Here is a 14917-nt window from a genome sequence, read left to right as displayed (position 1 = left end):
CAGCCCAGAGTTCTTTAACAGTCGTTAAAAAGAGTTTCTGCATCCTATTCAACAACAGTTTCCTGAGCTAATCAGATCAAATTAACATTTAATTGTTCAGTAGTTCAGTGACTCTTAGAGCACAGATTTTTTAAGACCCATGAACATTTACTGGGCACCATTGCTAATTACAGTACACATGTCCATTATTTCCTGTTTCCTATTACTGTTCTCTACAGACAGTCTTTATGGAATAAATATTGTTTTCCTCTATTTTTGAGATCCTTCAAGAGGAAGTTCAGTATTAAAATGTTCCCAGTAAAGTTTCTACATTTCCTCAAATTCTGTCGATTGCTCTATGTAATGTTGTCACGATTTCTGCTTTTCCTCCCCTCCTCACCCTTCACTCCATTCTCCTTTTGGCTCCCAGGAGCTTGTTCGACTGCTCCAGCAGACAGTCCGGTCATCCCAGTATGACAAGTATTTCACAAGCAGCCGGCTCTGCGAGGGGGTCCCAAAAGACACGCTCGAGCTTCTGCACCAAAAGGATGATCAGATTCTGGGCCTTACCAGCCAGCTGGAGAGGTTCAGCCTGGAGAAGGAGAGCCTTCAGCAGGAAGTGAGGACGCTAAAGAGCAAAGTGGGCGAGCTCAACGAGCAGCTGGGGATGCTCATGGAGACTATCCAAGCCAAGGACGAGGTCATCATCAAGCTCAGCGAGGGCGAGGGCAGCGGGCCTCCTCCCACTGTGGTGCCCAGCTCCCCTTCAGCTGCGCCTGTTGCCAGGGACCAACTGGAACTGGACAGGCTCAAAGTAAGAGCAGGGCAGGGGCTCTGGTGATTGGCATGAGAAACTACTGATGTCACCCTAGAGGCCTGGCCTCCATGAGCTGATTTGGTGTGATGGACAGCTACACACCTTTTTTTTTTTCCCCCCACAAGTGTAACAGGACTTACCGTCAAATAATCATTAATCATCTGTGGCACTTCCTTGGAAAAGGAAACTCTGGCTGTTAATTTGGAACAGTTTCAAATCCTTCCCCTCCCTTGCTTTCAAGCAACTGAGACTTACCTTTCTATATATACCACCCTTAGTACTTCATTATCCCGTGTATCATACAGAGGCTGTTTCTTACCCCTCCTGTGTACATGAAAGCACACACAAACTTAATTTGTACAGTTTGCTGCAGGACCTAGTGGATGCCTGCTTTGGGAGCATTGTTCCTAACAGTATAGGATTAGCTGGGGAAGCAGACTCCAGCTTCCAAGTAGGCCTGGGAAGAGGGCCTGTTCAGAGTCTGTGCCCCCAACACCCGAGATGGGAGGGTACTGACACTTAGTAGGAAGGACAGCTTTCCTCCCCATGTCCCTCTCTGGGCTAGCCCTCAGGGTGGGAGGCTATTTCCTGAACGGAAGTGACCCTCCAAGTCATGCCTGGGGTGGTGACCAACTGATGTGGTAGGAGGAACACACAGCATTTGTGAGAGGCGGGGGCAGCCTGCATTTCTCTTCTTGCCCATAGAGAAGCCTCCTGTTTCAGAGGGGAAGCCACAAGGAGGATCATAACATTCTTGCTGCCACCAGTTCTTGAGACTTTGTTAGAGTGGTTTTAGGTGGACACGTGGCCCCCAGGACGTGGTGCATCAAGTATAGCCCGTTTGACCCCAGCAGACCCCAAACATGTCTAGCTACTCATCTCAGCCCCAAGGCATCCCTTACCTGGCCACCCTCATCTTGCAAATAATGTGTTTTCAAGGGTGTTTGGCTCCGGATGGAGCTTATCCTTGGAGGGCAGAGGTTTGTTACTGTCCAGGTTGTTACTGAGCATTTGCTTCATGCCTAGCAGTACCTTTCAGGTACTGCCAGTGCATTGAGTGAGGGAATGATGGGCATGCTGGGGACCCTGAAGATAATTCCAAAACAGAAGTAAAAACACTGGAATCATGGCAGCAGGGCTAGAATATGTACATGGTCCCCAGAGTGACCACTTCTCACTGATAACACCCATTGGATATGTGAGGCCCAGAGGATTTATGAATGAGAAAATCCAAAACAACAATAAAACCTCTGGTCTCAACACTTTACACTTATATCTACTATTAAAAAAAAAAAAGCTGGCGGTGCATGATGGCTCACGCCTGTGATAGCAGCACTTTGGGTGACTGAGGTGGGCACATTGCTTGAGCCCAGGAGTTTGAGACCAGTGTAGGCAACATAGTGAAACCCCCATCTCTACAAAAAAAAAAGGCCAGGCATGGTGGCTTGTACTTGTAGTCCCAACTACTCAAGAGGTTAAAGTGGGAGGATTGCTTGAGCCCTGGAGAGCAGAGCAAGGCTGCAGTGAGCTGAGATCCTACCACCACACTCCAGCCTGGATGACAAAGTGAGACCCCATTGCAAGAAAAAAATAGCCTTTGTGTTTTTGTTTTTTGGTTTTTTGGTTTTTTTTTTAAATAAGAGGTATTAGTGTTGCCAATGGAAGTTGGGTTTTTTAATGTACACAATATTGAATATACATGACTCTAAATATATGCCCATCAATAATACAGATTTTGGGATTACTTAATGAGAGCAGAAATGTTTATTTTTATGTATTTTTTTTTTTGAGACAGTGTTTTACTCTGTTGCAGGCTGGAGTGCAGTAGTGCAATCTCGGCTCACTGCAGCCTTAACCTCCCTGGCTCAAGAAATCCTCTGGCCTCAGCCTCCTGAGTAGCTGGGTGGGACTAGAGGCATACATCACCACACCCAGCTAATTTTTATATTTTTAGTAGAGACAGAGTTTCGCCGTGTTGCCCGGGCTGGTCTTGAACTCCCGAGCTCAAGTGATCCTCCTGAGATTACAGGCATGAGCCATGGCACCCAGCAGACAGGTGAAGGTTTTATTTTGCAAGTGTGTCTATTTCTGTAGCGTGTAGAATAGTACTATAGTGGTGGGTTTCCAGGCGTGCGTGACGCTCGGCAGTGGGGGAGACATGTGGAGCAGGTTTTCCGGGGGGAGCAAGCCGCGGTTGTGTGGAGAGTAGGCTTCCTGGCTGTCGCGACTGTGTAGCTCCTTCTGTAGGCAGCTGATGGAGCTGATCGGGATGCGACGCTGATGAGAACTCTTTTCTTTCTGCAGCATAATGGGTGGAGTGGTTTTGAATCAGCCATGAAGTTTTTTTCCTCCAACATTTCTCAACAAGTTTAACAATTTTTAACAACTTAAGCCTGTGACCCCAAAATATCACAACCGTGAGGTGATGTAGTGACAGTTGTTGAAGAGGCAAAGTGGTTGTAGGTGGATTCCGGGCGAGACAATTGAGGCCTGCCTGGGTCCATAACCTCATGCTGTCTGACCTTGCTCTGTTATTGCCAGTGCTGGGGGTCTCTCTGCAATGCAGAAGGTGTTCACACCTCATATGGGTCTCCTCTGCAGTGGCACTGGGAGAACTGGAAAGGCTCCAGGGAGAAAGAGGGAGCGCACTGACAGAAGTGGGTGTTCTGATGTGCATTCCTTCATAGCCCTTCAGCTCTAGACAGGGTATGGTTGAAGAAGAAATATTGATTCCTACTTCTGATTCCAAATTTAAAATGTCTAAGTGGAAAAATATATATGTTTAAGGTATGTTTATTTAAAGCATATTTTATATATTTTTAATTTTAAATATGTTTATGTATCTTTTTTGTTATTGCCGTTCTTGACCAGTTTTCATGCTTTATTGTCAGTGGATGCTGCCTAAAAGATTTCTGCCATTTGGAATTTGCTAACTTTTCTTGGTGTGGTCTAATGCTTTTTGTTTCTGTAGTATTCTGAGGCAGGAATAAACATTGGTCCTAGGATTTTGCCACCCTAGTGATTTAGGTCATTCTTTTTCTATGTTTCCTTCCAATCCTTTTCTGTGTTTCCATAATTCTTCCATTTGTGAAGTATGTGGACTTTCGGATTGTTCCATTCAGCATTGTGGCCCCAGCACTTCCACATTGCTTTCATTAACGATTTCAGTGTTGTCCATCCTTTGTGTTATCATTTACTTCATCCTTGTCTTTCTTCCTGCGTTTGCTGTTCCATGAATACCTCCATGCCTACAGCTTCTTCTTCCAGCTCATCTATGCATCCAGCTTTGTGCCTACTGTTTTATTCTGCATGGGTACACAGGCACTGCACTCCTGGGCCTCACAGTTTAGTTTAGAGGCACAAACAGAAAAGCAGAATGACAACTGGAGCAAGCACCAGGAGGGAAGGGGATGTGGAACAGCGTGGGGTGATGCTTTACATGACCTCTGGAGCCAGCCCTGGTTGGATTTCAAAGTCAGATCACCACTTAGGACCTCTGACTTGGGCAGATGAATTCATGTCTCTGCTTTAGTGTGTTTGTGAAATAGTGCTTATTTTCATCATAGGTATTGTAAGGGTTACAGGCGGTAATCCACGTAAAGCCCTCCCTCACATAGGGTCTTCACTATTGAGTGTTGTTATTGCTGTGGTCGTCATCATCATTCTAGAGAAAGTGGCTATAATATAAACGATCAGGACTTAGATTGTAACACAAATTTTAAGTTAAAGACATACATGACAGCTGATGTTACTTGCTTTCACTGACCCACCTTGTATCACTCAGTCTCTATCCATCACTGTTGAGTGTTTTCTTCAGTTGCCCTCCAGCCAGCTTTCCTTTGGCTGACCTGCCTTTTAGTAATATGTTTGCTTAATCTTTCCAAATATGAGACCTTTGGCCAGGTGCAGTAGTTCATACCTGTAATCCCAGTGCTTTGGGAGACCGAGGCAAGAGGATCACTTGAGGCCAAGCGTTTGAGAGCAGCCTGGGCAACATAGTGAGATCTCATCTCCACACACACAAAAAAAAATTAGCTGGGTGTGGTGAGCTATGACCACACTAGTGCACTCCAGCCTGGGCAACAGAGTTAGACCTTGTCTTCCCCGCCCCCCCCCCCCCCCCCCCCCCCTTTTTTTTTTTTTTTTTTGATACAGAGTCTCACTATTTCACCCAGGTTGGAGTGCAGTGGCATGATCTTGGCTCACTGCAGCCTCTGCCTCCTGGGGTCAAGTGATTCTCATGCCTCAGAAAGGGTAGTTGGGACTAGAGGTGTGCACTACCACACCTGGCCCATTTTTGTGTGTGTGTGTATTTTAGTAGAGACAGGGTTTTGCCATGTTAGCCAGGCTGGTCTCAAACTCAAGTGATCCTCCTGCGTTGGCCTCCCAAAGTGCTGGGATTATAGGCATAAGTCACCATGCCCAGCCAACCTTGTTTCTTAAAAAAAAAAAAAGCTTTTAAGACACCAATAGAAAGGAGATTGAGGTGAGAAAAGGGAGTCCAATATTCAACATTTCAAGTACTTGTCGTGACGTGGTTTTGCTCAGGCTGAGTATGATGCCTATCGAAGTTCTTGTGGGAGTCAGAGGCCTGAGAACATGGAGCTAAGAGCCCACTGGTCTGGCTCTCAGAAGTCTGATTTGCAGCCTAGACAGTAAATGGGCAGCTTTCTATGGCTCAATTCTTCACCTCAAAAATAAAGATGGTGAGAATGGCTGCCTAAGAGTTGTGAGTTTTAAACAAGATTAGGAATCTCACATGCCTAGCATGGGGCACCTGTAACCCATTGCAAGTGCTCCATAAATGTTAGTGATTAAAGGGAACATTGAACCATTTTCAGTTCTGCATTTTGTGGGGGAAATGGTATAATCCCTTGGTGGTTTCTTGTTTGACGATGAGGAATTTCTATAGCCACATCTCTGGGGAGCAGCAGCAGTCTCCTGCCTGTGGCATCACCAGAGTCTGTCTTGACTACCCTGGCCTGCCCTTTGAGCTGTCTTGAACATAATTTCTTCTGTGATTGGGAGATCAGGAACCTCACACACCAGCCTGTCAGATTATAAAAGAGAAACAATTAGAAGCGGGGCGGGATGGGGAGAAGAGACACATTTATAAAAGACTGAATTTGTGAAGAACATTTAGAAGTCACTGCCTCAGAGGTGATTTGGATTAGTATCCTTAGCAGTGTCTTCAGTTCATTGTTTTTATTAGGAAAGTCTAAGGAAGTTTTCTGAGCTTCATTTTCAGTGTTTTTACATGAAAACACTTCACCCCCTTTTTGGTTTGCTTTTTGTTGCTGTTGGCGCCTTTCAGCTTTCTTGCTTGGAGTTTCAAGGGCTGAAGCCAACATGACATGTGCCCCACCCCAACCTGCTCTCACAGTTGGACTTGGCAGAACTTGTCACCAGCTTGTTATGTTCTTTTATAGACAGAAAGCAAATAGACAAAGGTTAACAATTGGCTAATTTAAATGAAGGCTATATTGTGTTCATTGTACTTTTCTTTCAACTTTTCTGTAAGTTTGAAATTTTTCAATGTTGAAGAATATGTTCTCTTATGTGCCTTATACATTGTAGGTCGTAGAATTTGTTATTAAGAGTGATTTTTAGTTATGGACTGTATATGTATGTAACCTTTTTTTTTTATATAAACTGGATGAGTGAACATGAGAATCTTCAGAAAATATGTTGTTTCTCTAGTTTAAAAAAAAAGTAAGATATTGCTTTTTTTTTAACCACCTCAATGAATATGGAATATGGATAAAATATTTGCATAGATTTAGGAATATGTCATATTTATTTCTCCTGTCATCAGTTGAGAAAAACTACCACAATTAAATAAAAATACCTTCTCCATCTCCATTACGGCCATCATGCCTGCCTGCCTTCTACTACTGTAAATGGCCAAAAAGGTTAATCGGAAAGTGCCTTTTAACAACTTCTAGTTCTTTAGAACTTACTGTAATTTAGCAGGGCTATTTGATTGGTGAGGCAGCAAGATACTGACTACATAGGGTAATTAATTAGTCAATATTCAACCAATGTGAATTCAGGGATTTTTTTTTTTCTAACAGGATAATCTACAGGGGTACAAAACCCAAAACAAATTTCTAAATAAGGAGATTTTGGAACTCTCAGCTCTACGAAGAAATGCAGAAAGGAGAGAGAGGGATCTGATGGCAAAGGTGGGTCAGGATAGATGGATTCTGTTACCTGGTGGGAGGTGAGGTTAGGAAACTATTAAAAATAAACATGCTTTACAAACCGGTTCAACTTACAGGCTTGGAGAGATGTGGTTACTGATAACAAAATATGTTTAAAATATATATAGTACATAGAGATATATAGTTAGTCTTATTTTATCTCTGATGAAGACAAAGATAAATGCCCTGAGATGTGAGTTTTTCGCATAAACTGGGTAAGAATGAGAAGCTACAGAAAATTTGTTCAGTTTCTCTAGTTAAAGAAAAAGAACATAAGGTATTGCTTTCTTTGTGTGTTACCTTTGTTCATAAGCATTTTTAATGGACTTTGAAGAAAACAAACTAAATATATAATTATAAGGTCCCCTAAATTAAGATTATTTGGGTTTTGATTTATGCTGTTCAGTTTGTATTTATGGAGGTGGTGAGGTGAATGCCTCCTCTGTGAACCCAGTAGGGTTGTTGTGAAAGTCCGATATGATTATGGCTGGAAGGGACTTTGCACAAAGTGTAATGGGACCACAAACATTTCAGCTGTCATCAAATGAGTTGTAGTCAAATGACACTTGTCAACAGCTGTTATATACCTGATATACTTTTTTGAACAGAACTTGAAGCATCTTCCCAGACCTTATTCCTGCGTGTTTTCCAGGGTATATTTGATTTGTCTGATAAGGTGGCAGATGGGAGCTAGTCCTGGACCACAGTGTCCTTAAATAGAATGGGTATAGCATGGAGTGGCCATTCATGGGCCATATGCCAAATGGCACCGAGCTGGACCTCAGTAATTGGCATGTAGCCTGGTTTCCCCTGTCCAGAGGTGATGCATTTGTTGGCATCCAGAGGTCTGATTATCAGCACTCCTCTATAAGGAAGAGAGGAGCCCACTGCAGGCCATTTTAAACATGACAGGTGGTCTGTGGCATAAATTAATTTATTGTCTTTGATACAGTCTGTCTCTGGCTTACTTCCTAATAGTTTTGGGTTTGTTGTTCACTGGTTATTTGAGTATCTAAATATTGCTCTTCCTGTGTCGCTGTCTGGATGGAGGTAACCACCACATTCTCTGCAGTATTCTAGCCTAGAAGCCAAGCTCTGCCAGATAGAAAGTAAATACCTGATATTGCTCCAAGAAATGAAGACACCAGTGTGCTCAGAAGACCAGGGGCCCACCCGGGAGGTCATAGCCCAGTTGCTGGAGGATGCTCTGCAGGTTGAGAGCCAAGAGCAGCCAGAGCAAGCATTTGTTAAACCTCATCTTGTCAGGTAAAGGTGCTAGTGACTGTTGGGGGTAGTGCACCCCATTTCTGAAGTCCCTTTTTCAACAGCAGGAACCATTCGCAGAAAGCCATACACAACTGTGTGTCTCATTTGGTGCTCATGACAAACGCTGTCAGGTCAGCAGAACAGGTAATGTCTTCATTCTCCCCTAGTAATCAAGTCATAGAGCAGGGACTTACCACAGGTTTTCTGATTGCAAGACCTATTTCTCGTGTAAGTAAGGGAGCCTTCCTTCTGATCCTTCCTTACTTCAGGAGGAGCCGGTCTTCCAAGGAATAGGAACCGTCTGCTAAAACAGCCCTACCCACAGGTGGTTCAAAACAAAGGGAGCCCTTAAGTGGGGAACTGAGCTTACACACCCATACACACACACCCCATATATTTTTGGGGAAATCACTGAATCTGGAAGCCCATGATGGATCTTGGATTAAGAACCCTCTCATAACCTGTTTTCTAAAAAAAATTAGACTCATGAAATACTTGAGCCAGGAGAAATCTGCAGATTCACGCAGTTCAGCTTCCTCTTGTTTCCACAACTCAGGACCAGCCCTGTGTCTAGTCCTTGTTCACTGCAGTCTCCTTGCTTCTCCTGCCCCATCCCTGCAGACCCAGGTGAAGCGTTGCTTCAGTTTGATGTGACCTTTCCCTTCTCTGAGCTTACAGCACCAGCCTGCATTGTTTGGGCTACTCAGATAACAGAAATATGCTCAGAAAGTACCCAACACTATCTTTACTAAACACTTTTATGGCTGTCTCCCATGTGCCAGGAACCGTGCTAAGGGTTTTATGTGCAGAGTGGTACTTAATGCTCAGTGAGGTGGGTGTTTTTATTCTCACTTTACAAGTGAAGAAGCTGGGTATGGAGGTGATATAACTTGCCCAGAGTCACCCACCCTGTGAGTGGTGAGGACAGGCCCTCAGCCTGGATGGTCGGGTTCCCAGGTGCTGGAGCGCCACCTGTACGCTGGGCATTGCTGCTTTGCCCATCATGGTGGCTGTTAACTTCTATGAGCTTTTGGAGCGCTTCTGAAGGTGCTGTGTATTCTTCCCATGTAAAAGTGTTTTGTGCTCTTACTACTTATATTGTGTGTTCAAATTTTATATATAAGTAGAATAACTATGTATATTGTTTTATTTTCAACTTTTTCTTATGGAAAATTTAAAACACACGAAGTAGACAGAATTATGTAACATATACCCCTGTGTGCAACTAACTTGAGCACTTGTTAATGTTTTGCCAATATTATTTCATCTTACCTCCTTACTCCCCACAGTTTTTTTTCTGGAATATTTTAAAGCAAATGCCAGACATCACGTCATTCCACCTGTAAACACTTCAGTATGTATTTCTGACTGGATACGTACTAATTCCAGATACGTATCATTTTGAAACTTATTTCCTTCAACATTATTTTCTGAAATTATCCAGGTTGATACAAGTTAACTCCCGAGCTTTTTTTTTTAAGAGATGGGGTCTCACTTTGTTGCTCTGGCTGGCCTGGACCTCTTGGGCTCAAGCAGTTCTCCTACATCAGCCTCCCAAACAGGTGGGACTACAGACGCACACGACTGAGCATGTTTACCTTCTTTGTAGAGGATCATTGTATGAATCTACCATGGTGTCTTTATTCCTTCCCCTTATGGAGGACATTTAGATCTTTCCATTTTTCCTTGTTACAGTGATGCAAGGACTATCATGGTCCATATTCCCATGTGCCCATATGAGAGAGTTTCTCTAGGGTGCAGACTTGAAGTGGAATTCCTGGTGTGTAGAAAATACATACCTTTAACTCTGCTAGATCTGATTTTCAAAGTGCTTGAGTAAGTTTACGCTCAGCAGTAGTGTGTGAAAGGCCTTTGTAGTAGTTTTCTTTTACTGGTACAACAAATTATAAACATAGTGGCTTAAAACAACACAACACAAATTTGTCACTTAATAGTTCTGAAGGTCAGTAGCCCAATATGGGTCTCATTGGATTAAAATCCAGGTTTAATTGAGGGCTGCATTTTTTCTGAAGGTTCTGGGATAGTTAATTTCCTTGTTCATTTAAGTTGTTGGTGGAATATCGTTCCTTGCAATCAGTTGTAGGACTAGGTCGCTGTTTTCTTGCTGGTTGTCAGCTGTGGTTGGCGGCTTCTAGTGCCCTCTGCGTTCTTCGGCTCGGGGCCCCTTTTCCCATCTTTGGGGCAGCAGCAGGTCCAGCGCCTCTCACGCCTCCCATCTCTTCTGCCTGACGTTTCTCTGACTGACTCTTCCACTTTGAAGGACTCATGAGGATATTTGGGCCCACCCAGATATCCCAGATAATCTCCTTGTTTTAAATTCTGCATTAACATTCCATTAACAACATTCCTATTGCCATGTAACATAAAACAGCCACAGGTTCCAGGAACTGGGACGTGAACATCTTTTTCCCTAATAGCTTATAAATACATTCTTCGTTTTTTTATCTTTTAAAATGATATTTTTAAGCATAAAGTTATACATATTAGTATATATATGATAAAGAAATATACACACGCATTAATATAGCCAAATTTATCAGTCTTGTTTTTGTGTTGTTGCCTGCGTTTTCTTCCATGCTTTTCATATTTTCAGTGTTAAACTATTTGGGATTGGTTTTTTCCCTGTATGGTATCAAGTAGAGATCTAATTTAATTTTTCCATATAGATAGTCATTCTAGCTTTATATACTGAGAAGTTGATTATATCCTCACTGATCTGAAATGCTTCTCATAGTTCAAAGTACCACATGTGCATAATTTGGTTTCTAGACTCTCTATTTCTGTTGCGTTGGTCTTTGTTGCTAAAACTTTGTCATTTTAATTTTTCCTTTTGTTTTTATCAACAGTGAATATGATATTTATGGGTTCAGGACTGTACCTGAGGATGACGAGGAAGAGAAGTTGGTTGCCAAGGTCCGCGCGTTGGATCTGAAGACTCTGTACCTCACAGAAAACCAGGAAGTCTCCACTGGGGTCAAGTGGGAAAACTATTTTGCCAGTACAGTGAACAGGGAGATGATGTGCTCTCCAGAATTAAAAAACCTTATCCGTGCGGGCATTCCCCATGAGCACCGTTCCAAGGTATGGAAGTGGTGTGTAGACCGTCACACCAGGAAGTTCAAGGACAGCACGGAGCCTGGCCACTTCCAGACCTTGCTGCAGAAGGCGCTGGAGAAACAGAACCCGGCCTCCAAGCAGATTGAGCTGGACTTGCTGCGAACTCTGCCCAACAACAAACATTACTCCTGCCCCACCTCAGAAGGCATACAGAAGCTACGCAACGTCCTCCTCGCCTTCTCCTGGCGGAATCCAGACATCGGCTACTGCCAAGGCCTAAACAGGTGGGGACACAGCACAAAATGTTCCCATTTGCCATTAGGCAACTTGTAGGCACCGGTGCTGCCTGGCAGCTCCCTCCCTTCCTGGTTGGCCAAGAAAAGTCAATATTTTAAGAGAAAAAAGTAGTTGCAACAAGCCAGTTTTCATGACACAGTGTCCCCAGTTCTAGAAGAACTGAGAGAAACAAACATGCTTTCAGAAAGTATTAAGAACACAAGAGTTTAATTCATTTGAAACTACTAGAGTCTCATTTGTTGCTATTCTCATCACACTTGGGTTTTGATCAGAAGTTTGATTTTATTAGTTTGTAATGCATGGAGTGGAAATTGGTGGTCACCCCTTGTTTATGCAATATACAGGATCTTTTTGTGAATCAAGAAGTCGCCCCAGACAATTATTCAGCTGATTGAAACTTAGCCCTTCATGGACTTAAACTTGTTTCCTTTTAAACTAGAACCTTTAACAGGTCTTGCATACTTCCCTACTTCCATAGGCAGAGGACGCTGAAAAGCCTCTCACATTTTCTTGGTGATCCAGACTCATCCTTCTGAACTGTGTAGGGATAGGATAAGACCTCAGGAGGACTGAGGTTTGCTCCCCACGTAGCTCTTCCTGTCACTGGACTTTGCACTGACTGCTTCTTACATGGCTTGCGCACTTTCTGCTTACTGCTGTCCTTGCAGTTGTCCATTTATATTTCTGTGTTATAAAAGTAGGTAATCAAGTTTGTAAATAAAAAAAAAGGATAAAGGTCCAGTGCAGTGGCTCACACGTGTAATCCCAACACTTTGGGAGGCCAAGGTGGAAAGATTGCTTGAGTCCAGGAGTTTGAAACCAGCCTGGGCAACATGGTGAAACCCCGTCCCTACAAAAAATACAAAAAAAATTGGCTGGGTGCGGTGGGTCACACCTGTAATCCTGGCACTTTGGGAGGTCGAGGCAGGCAGATCACCTGACGTCAGGAGTTCAAGACCAGCCTGGCCAACATGGTGAGACCCTGTCTCTACTAAAAATACAAAAATTAGCCAGACGGTGGCACATGCCTATAATCCCACCTACTTGGGAGCCTGAGGTAGGAGATTTGCTTGAACCTGGGAGGCAGGTGTTGCAGTGAGCCCAGATCATGCCAGTGCACTCTAGCCTGAGCAACAGAGGGAGACTCTGTCAAAAAAAAAAAAAAAAAAATTAGCTGGGCATGGTGGCATGCGCCTCTAATCCCAGCTACTTGGAAGGTTGAGGTGGGAGGATCGCTTGAGCCCAGGAGGTTGAGGCTGCAGTGAGCTGTGATCATACCACTATACTGCAGCCTGGGCAACAGAGTGAGACCCTGTCTCAAAAAAAAAAAAAAAAAAAGATACGGATAGAGTAAGAATGAAAAAGCTCTGCATGTGTACCTTAGGAATTCTGTAAGCTGTGCATGAGCTGGAGTTCTGAGTACTGACGTTTGTTCTGGCTACTCACAGGCCTTTTTGCTTCTGCTCCATGCCAGGTATTGACCTCCAGGTAAGGGTTTTCTGTTTGTGTCTGAAATGAGAGTACTGCAGGAAGAAAGGGTTTTAAGCTGGAATGTTATTTGGTTAAGACCTGAAACCAAATGGTTTTCAGTAAGTCATTGTCTCTGTGGTGGTGAGGATAGGGCAGCCTCTCTGTGTGCCCTCAGAAGGTGAAACGGACTATAGCTACTCCTAGATACTCTCCATTTTTAAAAAGCCTGTAAGTAGCATCCTGCCTAATAAAGCAGTTTTGTTTTGCTTAAAGCCACCATTCACATTGTATACTCAATCTAAAAATTCCTGGAAGCTGGAAACCCCTGAAATTAAGCGTCCTGGTAAGGACTTGAGTGTGCCTGTTTGGGGTACAGTAATGCTCCATTTATTTGGCATTGTCATGGAATCAGTTTTTTCCTACATAAATGATACTTACAGATAATTGAAGCTTTCTCTCTACACCTCCACCCTCATCACCATTAAAACCTCTGAGCTGTAATTCTTTGGGATTTTTTTCTTCAAAGTATTTGGTACGTGTCCATGCCTTCTGAGCACCCAGAACTTGAGTAGGACAACTGTAGCCTTGTCTAGATGATGGTGATTCAGGCCTATCATCTGGAATACTGGTGAATTTAAGTGATGTCCTCAAAGGCTCTGCCACTTTCAGACTCTCTACCCTTTCTCCTGGCACCATCAAGTCCTGTGGATTTGGTGTCTCTGCTTGCGTGTCTTGTTTTTCTCTCCTCTGTCTCTGCCAGTGGTCACCATTCTCCTTTCCATCCCATCCCTGCATACTTGAGACATCCTCTTCCCGGACTTTTTTTCCATTTAATTTGAGATGAGTTCATTATAGTTTTATCTAAGGAACAAATTTCTGAGAAATGGCTTCAGGGGTTTTCCCATGAGTGTTGCTCATAAGCTTCGTGTGATGGGCAGAAGTTTTGGGTTTCAGCTGAGTAGAGGGAGGCCTATCTCTCACCTCTTCCTTTCCATCCTACTGCTCCAGATTCCCACTTGGAGCTATACCAGGGCTGTTGATTAGTGACAGCATGTAAATAGCTGACCCGTTTCCGTTATGAACAACAAAGCAACTGAGACACATGGTCCTCCTCCCCTGCTGTGCATGCAGTGGACACAGCACTGTTAGCTCCTCTGGGGTGCCCTCGTCTGCACCCCATTTTATTCCTTCATCCTGGAAGCAAGATGGTATTGGGAAAGCTGTTTTAAACTGTCCTGTCTTCTTTGTTACTTACATTCACATCTGGATTTTTTGTGTATGAAAGGGTTATCTGGAACTTCTTGATGAACTTAAAGAATCAGCTACATTTGCAAAAGTGTTATAATGAAAACTTTTTTTTAAATGAGGCTGGTTGATCATTGGGAAGCAATTTCATCTTTGAACAAAAACCAAATGAAAGTGGGGAAAAGTAGCTTTGCTTCTCAAATTTTTTTTTAATTTTTTTAATTTTTTTATTTTTTTTTGAGACGGAGTCTCGCTCTGTCACCCAGGCTGGAGTGCTGTGGCTGGATCTCAGCTCACTGCAAGCTCCGCCTCCCAGGTTCACGCTATTCTCCTGCCTCAGCCTCCCGGGTAGCTGGGACTACAGGCGCCGCCACCTCGCCCGGCTAGTTTTTTGTAGTTTTTTTTTAGTAGAGATGGGGTTTCACCGTGTTAGCCAGGATGGTCTCGATCTCCTGACCTCGTGATCCGCCCGTCTCGGCCTCCCAAAGTGCTGGGATTACAGGCTTGAGCCACCGTGCCCGGCCTGCTTCTTGTATCTTAAGAGTAGTTTAGTAACAGAGGT

The 14917-nt window shown here is 43.6% G+C and overlaps 1 protein-coding gene across 1 annotated transcript in view; it reads left to right on the top strand.

Annotated features, from left to right (window-relative positions):
• Positions 1–14917, top strand: part of TBC1D2B (TBC1 domain family member 2B) — an 83395-nt gene that overhangs the window by 52765 nt on the left and 15713 nt on the right. Inside the window, exons 6-9 of the mRNA XM_026449629.2 lie at positions 410–793; positions 6871–6981; positions 8072–8265; positions 11133–11627. Of these exons, the coding sequence (XP_026305414.1) occupies positions 410–793; positions 6871–6981; positions 8072–8265; positions 11133–11627 (1184 nt within the window). The remainder of the gene's footprint in view (positions 1–409; positions 794–6870; positions 6982–8071; positions 8266–11132; positions 11628–14917) is intronic.

Source organism: Piliocolobus tephrosceles, chromosome 6, assembly GCF_002776525.5.
Source record: "Piliocolobus tephrosceles isolate RC106 chromosome 6, ASM277652v3, whole genome shotgun sequence".
NCBI lineage: Eukaryota > Metazoa > Chordata > Mammalia > Primates > Cercopithecidae > Piliocolobus > Piliocolobus tephrosceles.
This window is presented reverse-complemented; position numbering and strand designations above follow the sequence as displayed.